Source organism: Semicossyphus pulcher, unplaced genomic scaffold (genome assembly GCF_022749685.1).
Source record: "Semicossyphus pulcher isolate SPU_LCO1_2020_fin unplaced genomic scaffold, fSemPul1.0.p SCAF_16, whole genome shotgun sequence".
Taxonomy (NCBI): domain Eukaryota; kingdom Metazoa; phylum Chordata; class Actinopteri; order Labriformes; family Labridae; genus Semicossyphus; species Semicossyphus pulcher.
The window spans coordinates 24,822,898-24,843,085 of NW_027211670.1; the positions used below are offsets into that span (position 1 = coordinate 24,822,898).

At 40.5% G+C, this 20,188-nt stretch overlaps 4 protein-coding genes across 4 annotated transcripts; 1 reads left to right on the forward strand and 3 right to left on the reverse strand.

Moving 5' to 3' along the window:
- Window positions 1-2,815: 2,815 nt before the first annotated feature.
- LOC138593771 (endonuclease domain-containing 1 protein-like) lies at window positions 2,816-5,655 on the forward strand. The gene is made up of 2 exons (XM_069664860.1): window positions 2,816-3,413; window positions 4,102-5,655. Exons 1-2 carry the CDS (start codon window positions 3,132-3,134, stop codon window positions 4,720-4,722), a joined length of 903 nt encoding a protein of 300 aa, XP_069520961.1. The 5' UTR covers window positions 2,816-3,131; the 3' UTR covers window positions 4,723-5,655.
- A 1,220-nt stretch (window positions 5,656-6,875) lies between these two features.
- LOC138593726 (DELTA-sagatoxin-Srs1a-like) lies at window positions 6,876-8,028 on the reverse strand. Its single transcript, XM_069664816.1, has 3 exons — window positions 7,927-8,028; window positions 7,653-7,773; window positions 6,876-7,455 (listed from the first exon to the last, which is right to left on the reverse strand). The coding sequence occupies exons 2-3, from the start codon at window positions 7,754-7,756 to the stop codon at window positions 7,008-7,010; spliced, it is 552 nt and encodes a 183-aa protein (XP_069520917.1). The 5' UTR covers window positions 7,757-7,773; window positions 7,927-8,028; the 3' UTR covers window positions 6,876-7,007.
- A 517-nt stretch (window positions 8,029-8,545) lies between these two features.
- LOC138593603 (DELTA-thalatoxin-Avl1a-like) lies at window positions 8,546-10,308 on the reverse strand. The gene is made up of 3 exons (XM_069664675.1): window positions 10,210-10,308; window positions 9,743-9,857; window positions 8,546-9,095 (listed from the first exon to the last, which is right to left on the reverse strand). The coding sequence occupies exons 2-3, from the start codon at window positions 9,844-9,846 to the stop codon at window positions 8,666-8,668; spliced, it is 534 nt and encodes a 177-aa protein (XP_069520776.1). The 5' UTR covers window positions 9,847-9,857; window positions 10,210-10,308; the 3' UTR covers window positions 8,546-8,665.
- A 4,002-nt stretch (window positions 10,309-14,310) lies between these two features.
- Window positions 14,311-19,354, reverse strand: plaub (plasminogen activator, urokinase b). The gene is made up of 11 exons (XM_069664483.1): window positions 19,278-19,354; window positions 19,075-19,198; window positions 18,887-18,991; window positions 18,653-18,809; window positions 17,772-17,869; window positions 17,644-17,685; window positions 17,357-17,555; window positions 17,129-17,277; window positions 16,905-17,045; window positions 16,273-16,421; window positions 14,311-16,182 (listed from the first exon to the last, which is right to left on the reverse strand). The coding sequence occupies exons 1-11, from the start codon at window positions 19,332-19,334 to the stop codon at window positions 15,988-15,990; spliced, it is 1,416 nt and encodes a 471-aa protein (XP_069520584.1). The 5' UTR covers window positions 19,335-19,354; the 3' UTR covers window positions 14,311-15,987.
- Between the last annotated feature and the right edge of the window lie 834 nt (window positions 19,355-20,188).

The window sequence follows — 20,188 nt, forward strand, 5'->3', positions numbered from 1 at the left end:
CCCAGCGCCTGTATGTAAAAGAATTTAAAGTCCAAACCTGATTACAGGGTTACACAAGGAAGTGAGGTTAGTGGGGGAGGGGGTACGACAAATGGACTTCAGATGTATGTGTGTACTCTGTTTTTCCACAGACTCCGCCCTCTCTCTGAGCTGTAGTCACACATACATACACACACACACGCACACACACACACACACACACACACACAGACAATATTTATCTAAACATTTGAGACTTAAATCTGGCCTGCTGTGACCTGCACAATGAGCTCATCCTGCAAAATGATTTTGTCTAGAAAAGGGAAGTTCCAAGACTCTTGAGTACTTTTTATTGGAAATTTTATTCAACATTTTTGGTTCTTGCTCTATTTGGACTATGTGGGAGTATCAAACATGCTGCAAGAGTTAGTGACCAATTAACAACTCATAAAACCCACAGTGCAAATGTGTTAGCAAACAGGGGCCTGTTCAGACGTCCAGCAGGCACAGAGCAACATTCACTTTCATGTTAGCTTTAGCATCTGGCTATTATTTGGGAGCCACCACCACCTTCTGGCTCGGTAGTACAACAGCTGGCTGCTGCTGCTGCTGGAAACAATATTCAAAGGGCGCTAGAATGGAACTGAAACAGGGAAGTTAGGAACCACAAAATCAAAACTAAAATGAGTTAAAATGGTGATGTCTTTCAGCGTTGAATACCTTAAGGATAAAGATAGCAAACAGATTTTTTGGACAAAGCTGACAGACAATTTCCAACACGATTTTTATGTATGGTGATTTATCTTTTGAGAGTTTGTCACTACGAGCAACCCCTTTCCTATTACACAGTTGTTTCTTCCTTTATTAAAGCTGCTGTGAGGAACCTTCGGTTTGTGTTGATTTTAGCGCCCCCTGTGGACAAAGCCGTACCTCTCATCTCTTTGCTGATTTTGTCCTGTACATTCTTAAGGGGTGACTTTTAACAAACAATCTCATCCTGCTTTCTTTAACAGTCATATGTATAACTCACTTTAAGTTTTCACCCTGGAAAATGTAAACAAAGGTAGCGTGCAGTTAATCACTTCGTCTGACACCTACCCCCCCCGCCTGAGGTTTATGGCCATTAAAAATAACTATAATCAATCTTGTCGCTGATGGTCTGGTTTGCTTTGGTAGGTCATATAGAGTCATCATAATGAATTTCCGTCTGTTTCATAACCAGCGAAAAACTCACTGGAGCTTTAACCTTTAAAAAATAATGTTTTAGCAGCTTTACAGCTACACAGTGTAACTTTCGTTTAGCACTGGCTACTGCAACCACATTTCTCAAGATTGTCTGGATTGTGTTAGACATCATTGACTAAGAATGAGTAGACAGGGCCATATGGTATGGCCCTACTACACTGACACAAGTGGAAAACATTAACCTGAATCTATAATGTGAGTTACAACACCTTCATTCATCTAAAACTTACGAACATTAGTTACAGCTAATGTAACTAGAACAGCTGGTCACATCAGGCCAAGGAAAACAGTGGCAGCAAAGCTCCTGTAAAGACAGTCTTGCATGTCCTGCATGGTGTAGATGGGAGAGAGCTGATAAGGAGCAAGAATGCAAACAAACAATGAACTGTGTGTCTGATAACCTTTCTCTTCCATTCAGGAAATCCTAGAAAGGAATCAAAAAAAAAAGTGACCTTTCCTCCGTTTCATAGTTTCACAGCACAAACACCAACTCTCACATCTTCTTTAATACAGCTTGATGTTGCTTTTGTAAATATAGGTTGTCTCTTTCAAAATAAAATAGACAATGGAACAGGGCATGCTTTGGGGTTGGCTACCTGTGATTGGCAAGTTACTACGATAGTGACTGGGATTGAATGGTAGCAATGTGTTTCAACTTTCTTGTCAAATTCTGGTCACTTCTGGCTCCGAAAGAACGAGATGTCAAACTTGAGGCTTCAAAGGAGAAGTCGACCAACCAAGATGTGACGTCACTGTGGTGTGTCCACTTCTTAGAAACAAGCTGTGTCCACTTTTGATCAATTACACGGGACATAACAGGTAACAAAAAGAGTCTGATTGTGTGTAATCTACAAGAAAACGAGTCACTTCTGAAGGGATTTTCTGAATGAAATTTATGGTTTCAATTTCTAGTTTCCAGTCTTCTTCAACACAGCATGATGTTTATTTTGTAAATTAGGGTCCCATTTTGATTAAAGTCAACGATAAAGCAGGATGTGCCTTCTGTGATTGATTGTACACTACCATGGCCACCTGTCAACCAGAATAGACAGGTAACAATGTGTATCAACAATGTGTATCCATACTGTCTTTAAATTATGGTCACATTATTAAATAATGTAAATAGGTTTTCAATAAGTAATGTGTAATAATAAGAATTGATTATAGTTATAAAGGAGGAACAACAGGAGTAAGAAGTAAGGCTGAGATTTATTGCTTCTGAATTGAACTTTTCATATAAAGAGGAAGTCTTTAAGCGAATTCTAAGCAAATTGAAGTGTGTGACGGCCTGAGCCGTATTTTCATGAATATATGTATATATTGTGCATCTGTGTATTTTCTGTTTGATTAATCTTGGGAGGTGAGTGAGAGCTCTCCCTCCCTCCTATATCTTCTGTTTGCAGAGCTTGATTGGCTGTTCAGCAGGTGTCATCATCGCTACGGGTGATTGGCTGATCATCGTCGTCGAAGCGGATTGGCGGATATTTAGCTTCCGGGTCATCGAGTTGAAAAAAGAGGGCTGATACTGGGGGTCTCCGCTCCTCCGCCTCGTCGTCTTTTGCTGTATTAGTGCTTTTCGACTGATGTTTTGAACTGTGTTGAGTTAGATTTGAATACGTTTGGAATTAGTTTTCGTGCTAGCTTTGAGCCGAGTTTTTGTTACTTACTTCCTTCCTTTTGAAGCAGTAGGGGTGAATCACCATTTTTGTTAACAACTTTTCTCATGTTTACCAAGTTAAAAAGACATCTGAAACCAAAGACGAATCAACTTCTGCTCTCAGGAAGAGGCCATGTGGCAATGAAAACGGAACAGCCCTCAATAAATTCATGCCTCAGCACACAGAGCGTGTGAAGGTTTGACACATAATTTGACAGCTGGATTTCCCCAGCAACAGTCAAATATCAAGATGTCACGGCTCTACGTTCTGACTGTGGTCGTACCGATCTTCACTGGAGGTTGGTGCCTGTGTGCAGCCGATGTCGGGGATTTCGCTCCATGCCTGCAGTTCTTCTACAAGTCATGGCCTCCTAAAGGTCTGTCTGGGACTCCGATCTGCCAGCGTTACAACAACACATATCGCTTCGCCACATTGTACAGTCGACCACGCCGCTCTCCGTGGTTCTCAGGATATTTGTATGCTGTACCAGCAGGAAAGAGACCCACTGCATCGTGGAAGTTTGAACCACAGGTGAGGCTATCGAAATAGTGAGTTGTTTGATTCTGTAATTAGCTGGTTTATTTAGCTCCTTGTTTTCATTTTACAATTTATTCCAACTGCTAAAACTAAACACGCCTTACAGTTCCAAAAAGAATATTGAATTTGACTTCTGTATGTTCCAGTTATGAGTTAGACAGTTTTAGGCTCTACAAGTGTGCTGATAAATGAAAGGGGAAATGAGCCTCAGTAAAGGAGAACTGTCTCATTTATGTGTTTATGCTTCGTCAGCATTGGTTTGCATGTGGTGCAAAAAACGGTGTTTTCCACCATATTTTCATTAAAAACTCTTTTTAGTTACAAGTTAACCAGTAAGGGGGAATTTTAAAAAAAAGTCAGATACCTTACGTATTCTCTTCCCATGCTTAGATGACATGGTGAATGGCAAACAATAAAACAGCCTGTTTGCTTTGTCAGTTTGTGCATGTAAGCATCGGGATGTTACCTTAAGCTTTACTGTGCTGCAGATCAGAGATCTGTTAGCATGGCTGTAGACTGTAAGGGATGATCACGTTATAATTTTGGCCAAATAATGTAAGCAACTTCATTCATCAAGTGAGACGTTCTCTGAATGACCGGTGAATCCAAAGGTCTGTATGATATGCCATATCAACATATATAAGCCAACTTTAAACTCTTTTTTTTATCCTCCAATAAACAGTTGGCCTACCCAGGAGCTGATGGAAACATGATCGCCTTCCCTCCAGGCCCTCTGGACCAGAATGTGGTGGAGAGCCAGGCGGTGGAGCCGGACTACATTAATTCCACCTATTCTCGGGGCCACCTGAACCCCAGCCTTCACCACCACAGCCGCGAGGACCGCTACGCCACCTTCACCCTCACCAACGTGGTTCCCCAGAAGGTAGGCTCTAATGATGGGCCCTGGGAATTCCTGGAGCAGGCGGTCAACGAAACCCTGCAGGCCTACTGCCTCGGGGAGGCTTACGTAGTGACTGGCATCATCCCTTACCTGAGCGGTGAGCGTTGGCTCAAGAACCACCGCGTGGCTGTGCCTGAGTATATGTGGTCGGCATACTGCTGCCCAAAATACAACAACAGCCTCCCACACGAACTGAAGGACGCTTTTCCAACATATGCTGCTATCGGCCGAAACGACCGTAACAGCACAGAGGAGATCGTGCCAGTAGACAAAACGGCTAAGAAGCAGTTCAGGGGATATGATGTGAGACAAATGCCGCTGGAAACACTGGAGATGTATCTGAAGAAGAGGTTCAGTACTGTGGTCACTGTCTTTTATGAGCAGTGCTTTGGATCAGACTAATGCTGCATGACGTACAGATACAAATAAGACTATTTTGATATTAATTTCATGTAATTCAGACTGAATGTAAGCACTAACTGTCTTTTCAAAGTCTTCCCAAAAATTGTGTCAGTGGCCTCTAAAACTGTTGATTGGTTAAAATGATTCACTTAATCTGTATAAAAGGCTCGGACATTTCCGTGAGATGCGCCGACGGATCGCGCACTCGGGCATAGGACGTGACGTCACCTTGTTAACAGGTTACGTGAGAGTGCATGTCCAGCGGGAGTGAGAGACAGCGTCGGAGTTCATGTGCTCTGCAGTTAGTTGAGCTGTTACCTGCATAAGTGCCTTCTTTCCGGTCCTTCCTCACTCGGTGCAGTGTTATTCCAGTTGTTGAGTTGATGACATAAACCTAAGTGTTAATTGCTTTGATGTTTATAGTCATATGCGTGAGTTGATCATGCCCTTGTATTTCCTCAGCTGGATGAGTGATGTTTGTCTGTATGCTTATGTTCCATTGTCTGGTGCAAGTCTTGAAGTTATGTTAAAACTGTTTGTAAGTTAAAGCAACAGAACGGATGTGTTTTTTTTGTTTCTTACCGTGTTCTTGAGTTAATTGAGTGAATGTGGCGATAATAAGTCCGTGAATGGACGCCATTATGCAGTAGCCATTTTTTTACCAGCGGGTGTCGCTATTGCCATTTATATATCCTTATACAATAAGCCTGGTACATTAAGCTGTTTAGACAAATAGCCATGTTTACCTTTGTGTGTGATTTCTGCTAAGGAAATAACACAACAGTTGTGTATATGTTAAATGGGAGCTGGTTGTTTGATTTAATTTCTTTTACTGTAAGTAGATGTATCTTTTATTCAGTCAGTGTATTATGATTGTTTATTTGTACTTGCAGACTGGCGACAATTAGGAATAAAGACTGCTGGAAGATAACTAATCAGATAACTACGTCTCCTCACCTCATTAATGTATCCTGACCGATACACCATCCTGTTTACGGTCTAAAACCATAATGAACTATGCCCTACCTTATCACCTCACAAACATAATCTGACCCCCCTGTAGTTAAGGTTTGCTCGTGTTGAAGATCAAAATTAGGGGGACGAAGGGCAAAGATGCCCAAAAAAAATTCAGAAAGGACCTAAAAACTGTATTTGCCCCAAAGATTTCACCGGCTTACTGTTTTAGGGGCGAATAACAAGTTTCTTCTTTCTGGAAACCATGCAGGGCTCACCCCCGTCATGATGACTTTGTTGAACAAAACAAAAAAGTGAAACTCTGTTTTACTCCATGTAAAACGCCAAGTAACACTTTAGCTAATGCAAGAGACTATAAAATATTTTGTGTGGCATGTTAGCTGAAAGTGTCAGCAAGTTGGCTGTAAGCGTTAGCAAGCTTAAACCTAATTAGCTTACAGTGTTGGTTTTACTAACTGGTGGCTAGATGGACCAATCAGTGGGGGCTAACATTAGCGAGCTAATCTGAGGTAGCTTCAGTCCCACATACAGAACATATTTTCAGTCTAATAACCAATGAGGCGGAGATGAATTCACGAGTTTAAAATTTAAATTCATCCACGATTTAAGAGTCAGCGAGGCTAAATGTTGAAATTGAATAAAGCGTGCTAAAGTTAGCGAAACATTGAAACACTTAATTTGACTCTTTGATGGTACGTCTTCCTAAAGAGGATGTAAACAAAAAAAAGATCATTATACTGTTTATTTACAGGGTTATTAAGAGTTAAATTAAGTCTCCCACACACTGATGGTTTCATATACACAAACATAACAGCACACTTCTTTGAAATAATGGGTGATGCACGTTGCTGTTGCACACCAGGTGGAGACCTAGTGCCATAAATGTAGATGGTGAAGAGCTGTTCAGGTGCGCGCTTCTATCGCCTACACATGCATCTAAAAGGGATTAACAATGACGTATCATCATTAAAAGAATTCAGCAAACCTTGTATTTTGAATTAATATGTTTTTTAGCTTATTATCTAAACAATGTGAATGAGCTTGTATTTGTACAGAAATCACACAATGTTGTGGTTTAAATGAGGAACAACTACAGGTTCATAACTGATGACTCATTAAGACAAACATGAACTTGCTCCACAAGTTGAACTCTTCTTTGTAATCATCATTGAGACAAGTTTTCCTTAATATCAGAGTGGATTTATTTCATGAACAGGTGGTACAGTAGCACAGGTGTACAAAGTGATATACATGTCTTAAACTAAACACTGTGTCAAATTTGATTAATCTGACAGAGATCAATCTCTGGCTTAGTAAGGGTGTTGCCCCCCGGAATTGAACAGCTTGTCCCATATCTCCACCTTCATAATGGCCCTGCCCATAGGGCACATGGTAGCCATGATGTCCACGCACTTGCCCTGAAACGTGATACCAGTGCCCGTGGCCTCTGCCCTCACGAAGCCCACCTGTTCTTTGTTGTAATACATCTCTTTGTACAGTTTCTCGTCGCACGCTTTATCTTTACTGTAAATCGCCAACCCAAACCAGTTCTGGTACAGATTGTTGTCGTAGGGAATAGAGAACATTATAGCTATTTTCTCTGAAGCCCCCCTTTGCCTCTCATACAGGTTGTAGGTCAGGACGCCCACTGCTCCAGAGGTTTTGGCACTGGTCTTGGTGAAGTTGCACAGCTCTGTTTTCATTGGGATCACAGTAGGCTGGGGCGGGGAGTGGCAGCCGCCACTTTCCAGGTAAACCCTGTTTTTGGAAAAAAGGGAAAAAAAGAAAAGTAATAAAGTAAAGCTAAAAACTAGACAGTGAATGAGCACACTGGGCCCAGTTTTAGTCAAGTGGTACTTTTTTCCACATCAATTTATCAGTGAAAAGAAAATTAACAAGCACTCTTCTTCAACACTACTCTGCTTTACTTTTAGTCTTACAGGTCTTGCACTTACTGGGGGTCAATGAGGCAGTAGTTTTTGGTGATGTTGGTGATCTCAATGGTGACATTCCTTCGACTTTTAAGGTTAGCCGCCACAGCTTCTGCTGATTCACCCATGTTGCTGCTGGAAGAAGCTGCAAAACAGCACAAGTGATTTTGATTGAAAATGACATGATGATGAGGTGTTTAGCAATGCATTGAAGCAGTTTCATGTTCACACTGCTGTTAACAGCGCCTTTAATAAAAACTGGTAAATCACAGCACAGCAGAGGAAGAAACTGACTTACCTGTCCGTGTCACAGGTGCGCTGCTCGCTCCGGCAAAACCAGATTTGAAACACTGGGTTCACTGCTTTGGATCGTTCGTCTTTGGGAATGTTTGACAACTAAATCCCACCCACACCTGTCTCCACCCACAGAGCACACCTTCTCCCCATCGCTCACCCTCTTTAACTTTTTGTCCCGTCTTGGTTGGAGGTATGTGGAACAGAGGTGGTTGGACAGGGTGTGACCATCAATAACAACATTACTGTGGGCTTTTGTTTTTCATATTTCATTTGTTTTTGTTTTTTTGCCAAGTTAGAAGCCGGTTTGTTCAGTTTCCATGACTCCATCTTAGAGCACAATGTCTCTTTATGCACCACACCTTATGTCTCTGAGTCTGAGATGTTGTTTTTACTGTCTGCACAGGGAGACGAACACGCAATACATAAATCTGCATATCACTCTGTGCAGCCTGGCACACGTTGTATTGTTATTATTACTTTGTAGTGACGTATGGTTCATTTTATGTCTACTGAAAGGTTGTAAAACTTTTCATTTACTTTTTAATGTGTACCTGCAAATGTCTGTGATCATGTGAGATGATACAATTTAAGGACGATACAAAAAACGTAGGGCACAAAAATGTCCTGATATTGTTTTTATTCACTTAAAGCTTCCATACATTACATGAATGACAAGTTATTCCACAACAATGCATTCATTTGATGCTAAACATTTTATTCTCATGGCATTTCAAACAGACTCATTCGAGCATCTTGTCAAACAACTCCAGTTTAATTATGGCCCTGCCCTCATCGGACATGGTGGCCCTCACATCCAACAAGTTCCCCCTGAACACCACCCCCGAGCCGTCGGCCTCATGGCGCACAAAGTTGGTGAAATCCTTGTCGTTGTACATGAATTTGAACAGCTTTTCATCGCAGGCACGTGATTTCTCGAAGATGCCCACCCCCAGCCAGTTCTTGTAGAAGTTGTAGTCGAACGGCACAGAGAACATGACGGCCATCATCTCAGTGCAAAGGTGGTCACGCATATTGTACATGTCGTAGGTCAGGACGCCCACGGCACCTGATGCCGTGTTGTCATCCTTGGTGAAGGAGCACACCTCGGTCAGGTTGGTACGCAAGGTCGGCGTCGGAGGACTGAAGGCAAATCCACTTTCCATGTGCACCCTGAAAGGTAGAAGAGGGTGCATTCTGTTATAACTGCAGAAAGATCTTCAAGTAAAATACTCCATGACAAGTAAATGTGACACTTCAGTAAATGATTAGCTTAATGTTCCTGAGGTATCAAGTTCTGGTTCTGCAGAGAAAAAAACCCTGTGACAGATTTCTTATCATATATGACATTTTAAGATTCTGATTCATTTATATATGTTGAGTACTTCAGTCAACCTAGAAGTCCCGCCTCCTCCAAAGGGTCGCTGGATGAATTTGAAGGGTCCTTGCATGAAAGACAAAGTTCTGCTGACTATTTATGTTTTTATTTATTCATATAGCTTTTTTCATATCATATGATTTGATGATGATGAGATAATAAAAAAAAATCTTCAAACTTAATCAAAATAAAATGAGTGCAGTTAAAGTATGAATCAGTACTAATGGAAATATTCAAGTAAAGCAAGCCAAAATGTGTATTTACTGGCTTACCGACTTATCTTTGATTACTGTCACAGCTGGTAGTCATGCATCGATAAATTCAAGTACATTTCAGGTCCTTGATCACTGTCTTCATTGGTCCATATACAAAAGGGGAAATTATGAAGCAAAGCAGCTTTGCAGTTATGTGACAGGACACACTGTCAAACAGCAGATCTTACTTTGGGTTGTAGAGGCAGAAGCTGGTGGTGTAATTTTTGATCTCTATGACACAGTTGCGGTTGGTGGTGAGGGCGACCATGTGCGCCTCTGCATTCTCACTCATGTTGGCGGCAGCTGGAGATGTTACAGAGGGAAAAAAACTGATGAGGACGACTGTCGTCAATAAAGAGATTTGTAGTTCACTTAATCAATTAGCATCAGGCACTCTCACTAAAATCAGACACTGACTTTGGTCTGATTTGTTGCTAAGAGGAACACAAACAATCACTCTGAAAACACTCTGACACAAAGTGAATAAGGACGCATCACCGCAGCAAAGGATTTCATCTTGACTGATTTAAACTACTAAAAGCATCTTTACTGACTATTATTACACATTTTTGTCTACTTAACATACCTACAAAATTTGCTTTTGAAGACTAGCTGTTCTGAATGATGTAAGATGAAATCAAAGTAAAGCACTTACTGTCCTTTCTGTCACACACACAGGATGGCAGAGAGTCCTCTGAAAACAGGTCTGACTTTGGTTTGGAGGCGAGAACAAAGTCACACCCTCGCAGGCACAGTCACACCTCACCTAAAGTAGGTGTGTCTGCTGTTTTCAAAATGTATCTGCACCAATTTTATGACAGTTTGAACCTTTTAAGTCCAAGTAAGAAAAAGACACATTGCGTGAACAACACGTTACAGTTTTTTGGCCTTTTATGCCTTTGTTAAGTGAGAGGACAGTAGATAGTGTTGGAAACGGGAAGAGAGTCAAGATGAAATGCGGCACAGGGTCGAGGGTGGGAGTTGAACCTGGGGCTGCTGCATCAAGGACTATAGCCTCTGTACATTGGCCACGTGAAGTTGTGAGCAAAACCAGCACCTGGTGATCACTTTTGCACAAGTTGCACAGGTGTAATGCACATCAGCCGAGTTCTTGACTGTTGCTTGGTGATATACCTGAATATGTGAGAAAAAGAGCAGCAGCAACACCCATCAGTCTGCCAGTACATCGGATGATGATCATGACTCATTTTGCATGAAGCCCTCCTGAACCGGTTCATCTGAAAGAACACATTGTGGCAGTTGGTGATTATAGCCATGAATTAGTCTCCTTCATGCATGTCAGTGTCTTGAGTACAGACTGAAGACAAACATTTCATTAAATTTCATGAGTCAAAAGTTGATAAACAAGTTAAAGTTAATGAAGCAGAACGTCTCTTCGTTCTCAACAGCGTTCTGGGTGTGACCCTGTTTCAGTATGAACTGAATGGTAGTGTTGGGAAACACAAGTCAGTTCATCAAACAGAACAGCAGAGAATCACTGAAAGACATGCAAGACGACCACAAAGAGACACCAAACATCCACAAAGGGATGCAAAAGGTCAACAAAGGGATGCAAAATGTCCACAAAGGGATGCAAAATGTCCACAAAGACACAAATATCCACAAGGGATGCAAAAGTTCAACAAAGGGATGCAAAATGTCCACAAAGACACAAATATCCACAAGGGATGCAAAAAGTCAACAAAGGGATGCAAAATGTCCACACAGACACAATTATCCACAAGGGATGCAAAAACTCAACAAAGGGATGCAAAATGTCCACAAAGGGACTCAAGACATCGTCAAAGAGACACAAAATGTTCACACAAAATGACTACAGAGATGCAAAAGGACAAAAGAGCCATGTTCGTAAGGGGATGCAAATACACCACAAGAGATAAGATTTATTTCACTTCTAAACTTCTCACATTGTTTAATTTGAAGAACTTTTAAACAGCCAGACAGTCGGAATATTTTTGATATTTCACAGAAATTTAAATAACGTTAATGTGAATTGATTATTTTTGCTTTCTCTAACATGACACCTCAGCTATGTAATGACCTCAGGGGCCAGACCCCCATGTTTGAAAGTTGAGAGAGTGAGAGTGGACTAAACAACCTGATTATAAAAAGTACTAACTGGCTCCGACCCGAGAACCTACAACAGTTAATGCTACATACTTATTGGTAACTTCAAAATTAACAACCTTATTATGTCGTGTATAATAATGTAACACTCATACACTGCAGTATGAGTATTTTTCTGTGATTGTTTAAATACATTTGTTAAACCACTTTTTACTGACTACTTTAAAGCTCCAGAGGAGTTTTTTTCTGCTGATTGTGAAACATATTTGAGCTACAAAAGCCAACGTTGCTTCTGCATCACCGTGCCATCCAACATGCATCATTGTATAGAACATAATCTGGGTGGGACTGGGAGAGGTTTCAGATGCGGATGATGCACAACAGTGTATCTGGTTTGAGACCAGGTTGAGGCACGTTAACTGTATTCTGTGCTCTGTGTGATAGAAACATTAATGATCCATATCAGCAGCAAATTGCGTCATCCCTCCCTTCTCTTATAGTCATCCAGCCGGTTAAACAACACTGTGTCATACATTTAAATGTTGCACAAATGTTTGGTTTCTATTATGTCTGCAATGGGAAAAAAACCAGCACTACCTTCTCACGCTTTTTTCCTCTTGGCGAACTGTCAGAACTATTCAGCACTATCAAATCAACCCCAAAGCTCAACCCTGTCTTCTAGAATAGATGTGCAAATACTACAATGGTAACTTGCAACAAAAAACATGTTAATATTCTGTTTGGATTTACAGTCAACAAAATGAAAATGTTTTTAACTAATGAATCTGTTCTCAAAGTTCAGCAGTGGGACCAGGGAGCTGTGATATGGGAGGTATGAGGGGGTTGGATTGTTTATAGCAGGTACATAGGTAACAATCATTTAGAAATACTACTACTATAGTTAAATTATTTTCAATTATCCCGGGTATGGAATTAAAAAGCACATTACTTAAGCAATATCGTAGGCTATGACCAAATCACATCAAGACCTCAAGTGTGATATTGCTTTTATACCACAGTTAAACAAGCGGCAAACAGTAGTAAACAGTAACAATCAACATCAGATGACTTTTTGCTCCACCAACTGAACTAGTTCCACAATTTAACAGAAACTGGAACGTTTCCCAAACATTCTCCTGCAGTCTATGTCTACAGGTGACCACAGATCAGCTGTGATTTTATCATGTACGTTAATCTGTTGATTTTAATTTATCATCAACCAGTGAAATAAGAGTCTGCTGTGTGATTCAGAGGTACCAGCTTGACGGCCTGCTGTAATGTTAACAGAAATCAGGACACTGGGCTGGGGTGGAGTGATACACAGAGTGACGAGTCCCAGTGATGTTGTTCTCTGTATCGCCACTAATGGAATGCTTCTTATCCACTCAGATTACTTTGTCGGAACTAACTGTTGTATAATAAATGTTAAACTCAAGCACAATTAATTCTGTAATTTAAGAATGGACATGCCAAATGCATATAAAAAGTACTCAACAACCACAATCACAACTCAAATCATAGTCACCACACATTAGTATGATATTAAAAGTATGTCAGCTGAGAGCAAACACGACCGTAACGCCGTCTCAGAGTGGAATATTGTGTAAAACAGATTTTACCGGTATGTTACTATGGCAACAGCAACACTGAACCCCTTGTCAACTAGCAGCTACCTGCTATCTGTAGCTAACATAAGCCGGAGGCTCACAGCTCGAGGTAGCTTAATTACAGCTCACAAAGCTAACGTACAGCATTAATGCAGCTCATTCATACATTCCTCTTCTTCACCGTCCGAGTCATCCTCCATGTTTGGCATCACAATGTTCTCAATGAAGTTAGCATCATCATTGCTGGAGTTAGCAGCAACTTCCTCAACTCTCCCTCGTTTTTTGCGAAAAAAAATAAAGCGGTCCATAATCAGCACATAAGCTTTAACACACTAGAACCACAAACTTTACCAAATTAATTAGATACTCGTAGAAACTTCTAGATAAGAGACTGTAGGACTAACTTCCATAAGTTAATGTTCTCCCACAATGCTATCAGACTCGCAATGATAAGAACCAACCAATCAAATCGCAGAACAAGCAGCAATCGCGGTCATTATCAGTCACGTGACCGGAACTTTATTTAAACAAAAAAAATATTATCATTAAGTTTTGTTTTGTATTTCCTTCTAAATAGAACATATAGAAGAAATAGATGTCAATTCGATGTCTATTTATGTTTATATTACACTTCTAATTTCGTAAAACAATACACAAAATTACAGGGGGAGGGGCTTAGTGGGGCTCAACTTTTTTCAGGGGGGCTCAAGACCCTAACTCCGATTACTATCGTTTATTTTATTTATTTTTTTGCATATATTTGTAAACACACATGTATATATGTGTACATAAACGTCACTTCGATGTCTCTATTTGATTATAATACTCTTTACATTTCATAAATATTTTCTGAAATTAAAAGTGTAATATCTGGAGAGAAACAGATTAATGAACTTTAGCTCATGACGTGTCAGAGTGGAGACAGCCACTTTATCGTGTTTTTCTGGGGTTTCTTCTGCCTTTATTCTGTGCAGGAAAATAATGAAAATCAACAAGGATTCATTCATGAATAGATTTATTTTATCAAACAGTAATCAATTAGAAAACATTCAAACCTTTTTCATTTCTGTTGATGGCCGATAAAGACCACCCACATGACATTTTTTAAACTCGTGTTGAAAACAACTTCATGTATTTGTTAAATTTACACAAATGTCCTGTGAAATAATCCAGTGATCATGCCATCATCTGTGTTGTAACTTTTTTAAAAACTTTTTTATGGCACTTTAGCGCCATCGTGTGGTTCATTTAAATACCAGCCGGGGGAAATTACACATAAATTACCAGGAATTTACATAAAAAACAATTAGTCTCCTCCATTGCGTCATATTATTTGCTTTTTAACAGGTTGCAGTTAACAGTTTACTGGGACATCAAAGTTGTTTGGCCAGCGCTGGCACCAGTTGATTGAATTAAAGCACATTTGCTCAAAGACTGTAATTCAGTACAGATTTTGAGGTGCTTGTAATTAACTGAAAGCATTTCACAAAATATTCTGAATTATTAGAAATAAAAGAAAAAAGTGATTAATTGAGAAAGTCAGCAGACAATTGTCCAATAGTCATCACATGCAGTGGGAGAGACGGCTGTAAACTATAATATCAAAAGCAAAATGTAATCTTGATTTATATTTACAATTTCTTTATTAACACATGAACATATTTCAAATGTTGTTTAAACAACATAAATACAAAAGATGGACAAAAGAAAACAATATATATATTTATGTGAATCAAAATATGTGGAAACAGATTCTTAATGATCAAAAAGCTTATTGTTTGTTGAACATTTTTTTGCTCTTAGAAAAAACTCAAATCTAAGAACACGACAGAGATTTAGGAACAGGAAAATAATCTACAAAAATATGCAAAAAAATACAAAAATAAATCTTATAATTAGCTAAACGCAGCTAACCTTTGAGCGCAGTAGTTACTAAATGCCACAGAGGAACTGTACAAGTATAAAATACTCTGAATAAGCAGTTTATAAAACAAAGTTTAAAAAGAGGTCTGTAAAAGTGCAAATTTAAAAGACAATATTCTATATTTTAGTTGTTTTCAAAAAAATCCCATGAGAAGGCCAAAACAAGCAAAGGGTCCTTCCGTCCGTCAAACACTAACCAACTAGTTCTGATTTTTGAATGTTGTTGATGTTTTTTTTAGAAATGGCAGTATAACCCTAAAACAGCTAATACAGCAGTGTTAATCAAACAGGAGTAAAAAGCACATTTGTTGGGGACCCTTTTCAGACGTGGATTAATCTGGTTCCTTGCTGAGGAATTTGGGTTAAGAAAAATATCATGATTTGAATAAAAAGAAGTACAGCAATGTAATGTACATAATGTATGAACACCAAGTCTATTAAGTAAATAACATTACCCTTTTGTTTACAGATGGGACATCAGTATCCAGGGTGAAAGCCTTCTTTGACCCTCCATCCCTACGCAGACTTTCCTGCTCTTTATCCTACATCATCTGAATTCCTCCTTCGCTCTCATCATAACAATTAAGGCCACTAGAGGTCGCCACTCACCACCTAACTATACGTGTCTAAATCCGTTTCAGTAAGCTGCAAACGTAAAGTCTTGTTATTAGTTTTTGTATAACAGTGGAGCTCTCTGGTCCACAGGTAAGGTATTAAGGTATTCTGGTTTTAGAAGTGAATGTAAACTAATTCAGCTTTTCTCTTCAAAGCCACACAGAGATAAGCAGTAACAGTTACAGTCATCATCTTGATTCTCACTTCTGAGGGAACATGGAGCCGTCAGCGATGGACGGCATTCCCGTCTTCTCTTCTATCCATGCGTTGTAGTTGGTCAGTCTGGTGTAAACGCCGGGTCGAAACTCCTTTGCGCAGCCATCGCCCCAGCTGATCACCCCAAACTGGAAGAGCCTGTCGCCGACCTCGCACACCAGAGGCCCTCCAGAGTCTCCCTGTGATAAAGAGACGAGCAGAATTACATAACATCAACAAACTGATGTGAGGAGGTGAAGCCTGATCGAGTTTGGACTTGCTGTGAATACCTTGCAGGCATCTTGGCTCCAGTCGGGTCGACCGGCACAAAACATGTTATCAGTGATCCTGTCTGCATAATAGTCCTCCCGTCGACACACTTTGTCGGCTAACAGGTTCACCTGAGCCTCTTTGAGGAACTGAGACCAGTACCACAGACCTGGGGAGAAGACAAGGTGTTAAAATTAGACAAATGATTATTATGGGTTGTAAAGTAGATATAATTAAAAGCATGAACTCATTACATTTACATTACATTACATTAGGCCTTAGTTTAGTACGCCTTCTTTAGGCTGCTGGTTGTTTTCTACTGTCACATTAATCTGTTGAGTTTAACTCATTCAAGTCAGGCTGTGGTGCAGGCAGTGCATGCACACACTCGCGCCGAGTTACTGTCGTAACATTACATCAAGCCTTTTAGAGAATCCTTGAGCATTCAGTCTTAATTAAAGCGTTGTTTTATTGGTGGAAAATATCGATGCCGGCCGATGCTGATATGTCATTTTCAAGCCATTATATGCAGATACCGATAACGTGCTGATAATCTTATGCGTCCCTTCTACACTCTTTGGTTTTTGCCCCATGACACTTGTGGCTTAGGATCATATTGGTGTAATGATTGGTGGTCAACATACTAACACACCATAATTCTCTTTCCCGTATCCAGCGATCTCACAGGTGATACCGGCCGAGAGTCTCAGAAGAGGTGGCGGCAGGCAGATGGTCTTCACTGAGTCGCTTTCCTCCGCACACCTCCCATGTTTGGCCTTCAGCTTCATCAAGGCTGCAGAACAAGGAACAATACGTTACTGTTATGAATATACAACATGATCAATACTGAATCATCTGAACAAGGCGTGTTCATACCGATGTCATTGTTGTAGTTCTCATCGCTGTTGTCAAAGTCTGCATGGATGATGATTTCCTCCACCCTGAATGTTTGCTCATTCAGGTCAGTCTCATTCAGAGCGTTTTTCCCCAGGCTGACAGTGAAGCGTCGCACATTGGTGTGGGAGCTGAAACACACAGTCAGAGTAATGAACCTGCTGTTTCTCTGCACCTGCTGTGGTTACTGTCACTGACATCACTTCCTACCCGCCAGAAAAGCAGTGAGCAGCTGTGAGGACCCAGCAGGATGAGATCAGACTCCCCCCGCAGCGGAAAAGCTTCTCCTTGGATTTGCTGCGCCAAAATATGGCTGCCACCCACGGGTGGGATTCCACAGTGGAGATTTTCCCACCCACGATCCTCATCTGCTTTCTTCTGGTGCGCTGGCCACATGTCGACCCTGCAGCTGGAGGTGAAACCAAGGTCAGACGAACAGTCGGGGGACGAAACATGGAAATGAGATACGATAAGTTTCCATATTGTAGTGAGCTCACCTGGCTCTGGTTCAGCTGTTGCTAGCGAAGGCAGGACCGGAACTACAAAATCAGAGAGGTGTTAACACGAATGAAGCAGCTATCACATTTTGATTTTCTTTGTGGACTTTGAAGTGAGAAGCACTTACGAGACTCGAAGCCACAACGAGGAATATCACAGTACTCCCACACCAGCTGCTGGTTGTTCCGCACGTAACACCATGGACGCCGCTTGTAGAGAAGATTTCTGAGGAACAAACGAGTCAAATCCATCAAACTACAAAACATGTCACTCTGAGGATATTAACTATATGAATATCTTTTCACTGGCTCTGTCCTAGGCCCTGAAAACAGTATCTCAATCAGTTCTTATGATGAGCATTAGGTTCCTGTGTTAACAAACATCTTTGGGTGAAACAAACATTTTGCGAACTGGAAGGAAAATTCTCATCCTGAGCCAACAACATCGAAGCAACTTCTGGGTTCTGCAAGCTAAATGCTTTCAAAAATTGTGTGTCTGTAACAACTCCAAGCGTTTGGAACCTGCAGATAAAGTAAGCAAATACTGTGGTGGTGTTCTGACCGGACCTAAACTTATATCTTAATACATTTTGGGTTTTTTTCTGTTTTCACTGTTTATATTTTATCTTCACTTTGCGTTTTAATGTCGTTTTATAGTGTTTCTTTGCTTTTGTTGTCTGTGTAAAGCACCTTGAATTGTCTTGTTGCTGAAATGTGCCATAGAAATAAACTTGCCTTGCCTAAATGACTGAGTTTCTTAACAGAGTCATTTAGGCAGTTTCTGTTTTCAGAAAAGCATCTTCCCCTTTAACAAAAAGGTCGATCTGTACAGGGCACAAGTCAATTTCAAGATTCAGCTCCTCCTCAGATGTTTGACTGAATTTTCAACTGCAGATAAACTGATCCTTCTAATTTGCGTATTGCTGGTCCAAAATGACTTACTTTTACAAAAAGGAAGTAAAGAACCCAGACAGGCTCTATTTATGGATTTGTAGGTGTTGCATCCTACCTGCAGTAGTTGTGCCTCCCAGCTTTGACGTCTGAAGTCATGAACCACTCCCTGGTGTCAGAATCCCACTCCTCACATGTTCGTCCACTCTGTGATGTAGACACTTTGCCTTTGTAGTACAGTCCGATTCCCTCGTAGCAGTCGGCAGCAGTCCTTACTGAAGGGACAGAAGGGTATGTTGATTAAAAACATGAAAAAGATGAACGTAGATTGGTTTGCAGATTATCTTCACACCTGTTTCACAGCGTCTCCCCTCGAAGCCATCAGCACACAAACAAAATAGGTGTTCACCAGAAATAAGGGATGGGACTGATGTGCCTCCATTTAGACAGATCCCACCTGGAGAACAAAGACACACCTTTAAGCTAAATGTTACATAATTTACAATGCCAGAGAGCCCAGACAAATGAAGAGCTTCTCACCTGAACCTCCAAGCGAGGATAAAAAGGAAGACGAAGAGGACAAGACGGAGGATGAGGAAGACAGAGAGGACAATGAAGAGGAAAAGAAAGGCGATTCCTGCCGTTTTCTGTCTTTCAAAAGACCCTAAAAGTACAAAAAGTCTTCATAAATTTTGATGAAAATAAATGCAACATTTCAACAAATACATTAAAAACATCCTTACTGCTTCAGATGTCCACAGGGCTGCCAGGGTGCACATTAAAACTCCAAAGCTCTTCATAGTTGTGGCGTCTTCTCCAAAAAGCATGAGCGTGCTTGCAGAACGCTGTATATGAGACCTCCTCAGGGTTTCCTCTGTTTTGTATTCTGCGTGCAGGGAGGAGGGAGAGTCCTGATTGGCTGAAGAAAAAGAAAGCTTGAAGTGCGCAGGAATGAGTAAGAATTGTTAAGACACATCTCTAATTCTCCGGAAGTAAGACATGCAACTGGCATGTCGGAAGCCGAGACGTGAGATTGGACATGCAGCTGTTTACGATATATATTTAACTGAATCAGGATTAAATGAGAGTGGATGAATAATGACGTGTTACCGTAAAACATGATTATGTCAGTATTCCATAAACTCACCGCTTTACTTTTTTGTACTTACACTGACAACATTTTGAAGAAATTTCGGTCCTGAATGCGCTTGTCTTTCTGTAAAGTCACAAGGTCTGTGTAACACTGAAATATTAATATGTCAGTGAATTGTTATTGTGAGGAAAAGAAGACCAAGTGCAGTGAGAAGAGTGTTTTTTCTCTAATTAGAAGAAATTACATTTAATGTACTGATCATACCGGGATAATTTATGTAAACAGTGCCTGGAGTCTTTATATGTTTCCTTTTAATATGAGACAATAACATATTTGCAACGTGGGTGTGCTGCAAAACCAGAGCCAGCTGAGGGAAGAGCATATTTGGGCATTCCTTCTTCCGGAAGCTTAGTTTTCCCATGAATAATATTACTCAACTCACAGCTGGAGCTTGGCATGAAAGTCTCCTGGTTAAATCATCAGTTCAAAGATTAAAACTGCATCAGAAAATATGTATTTCTTTCATAAAGTGTCAAAGGTATAAATATGTATACATAAAAA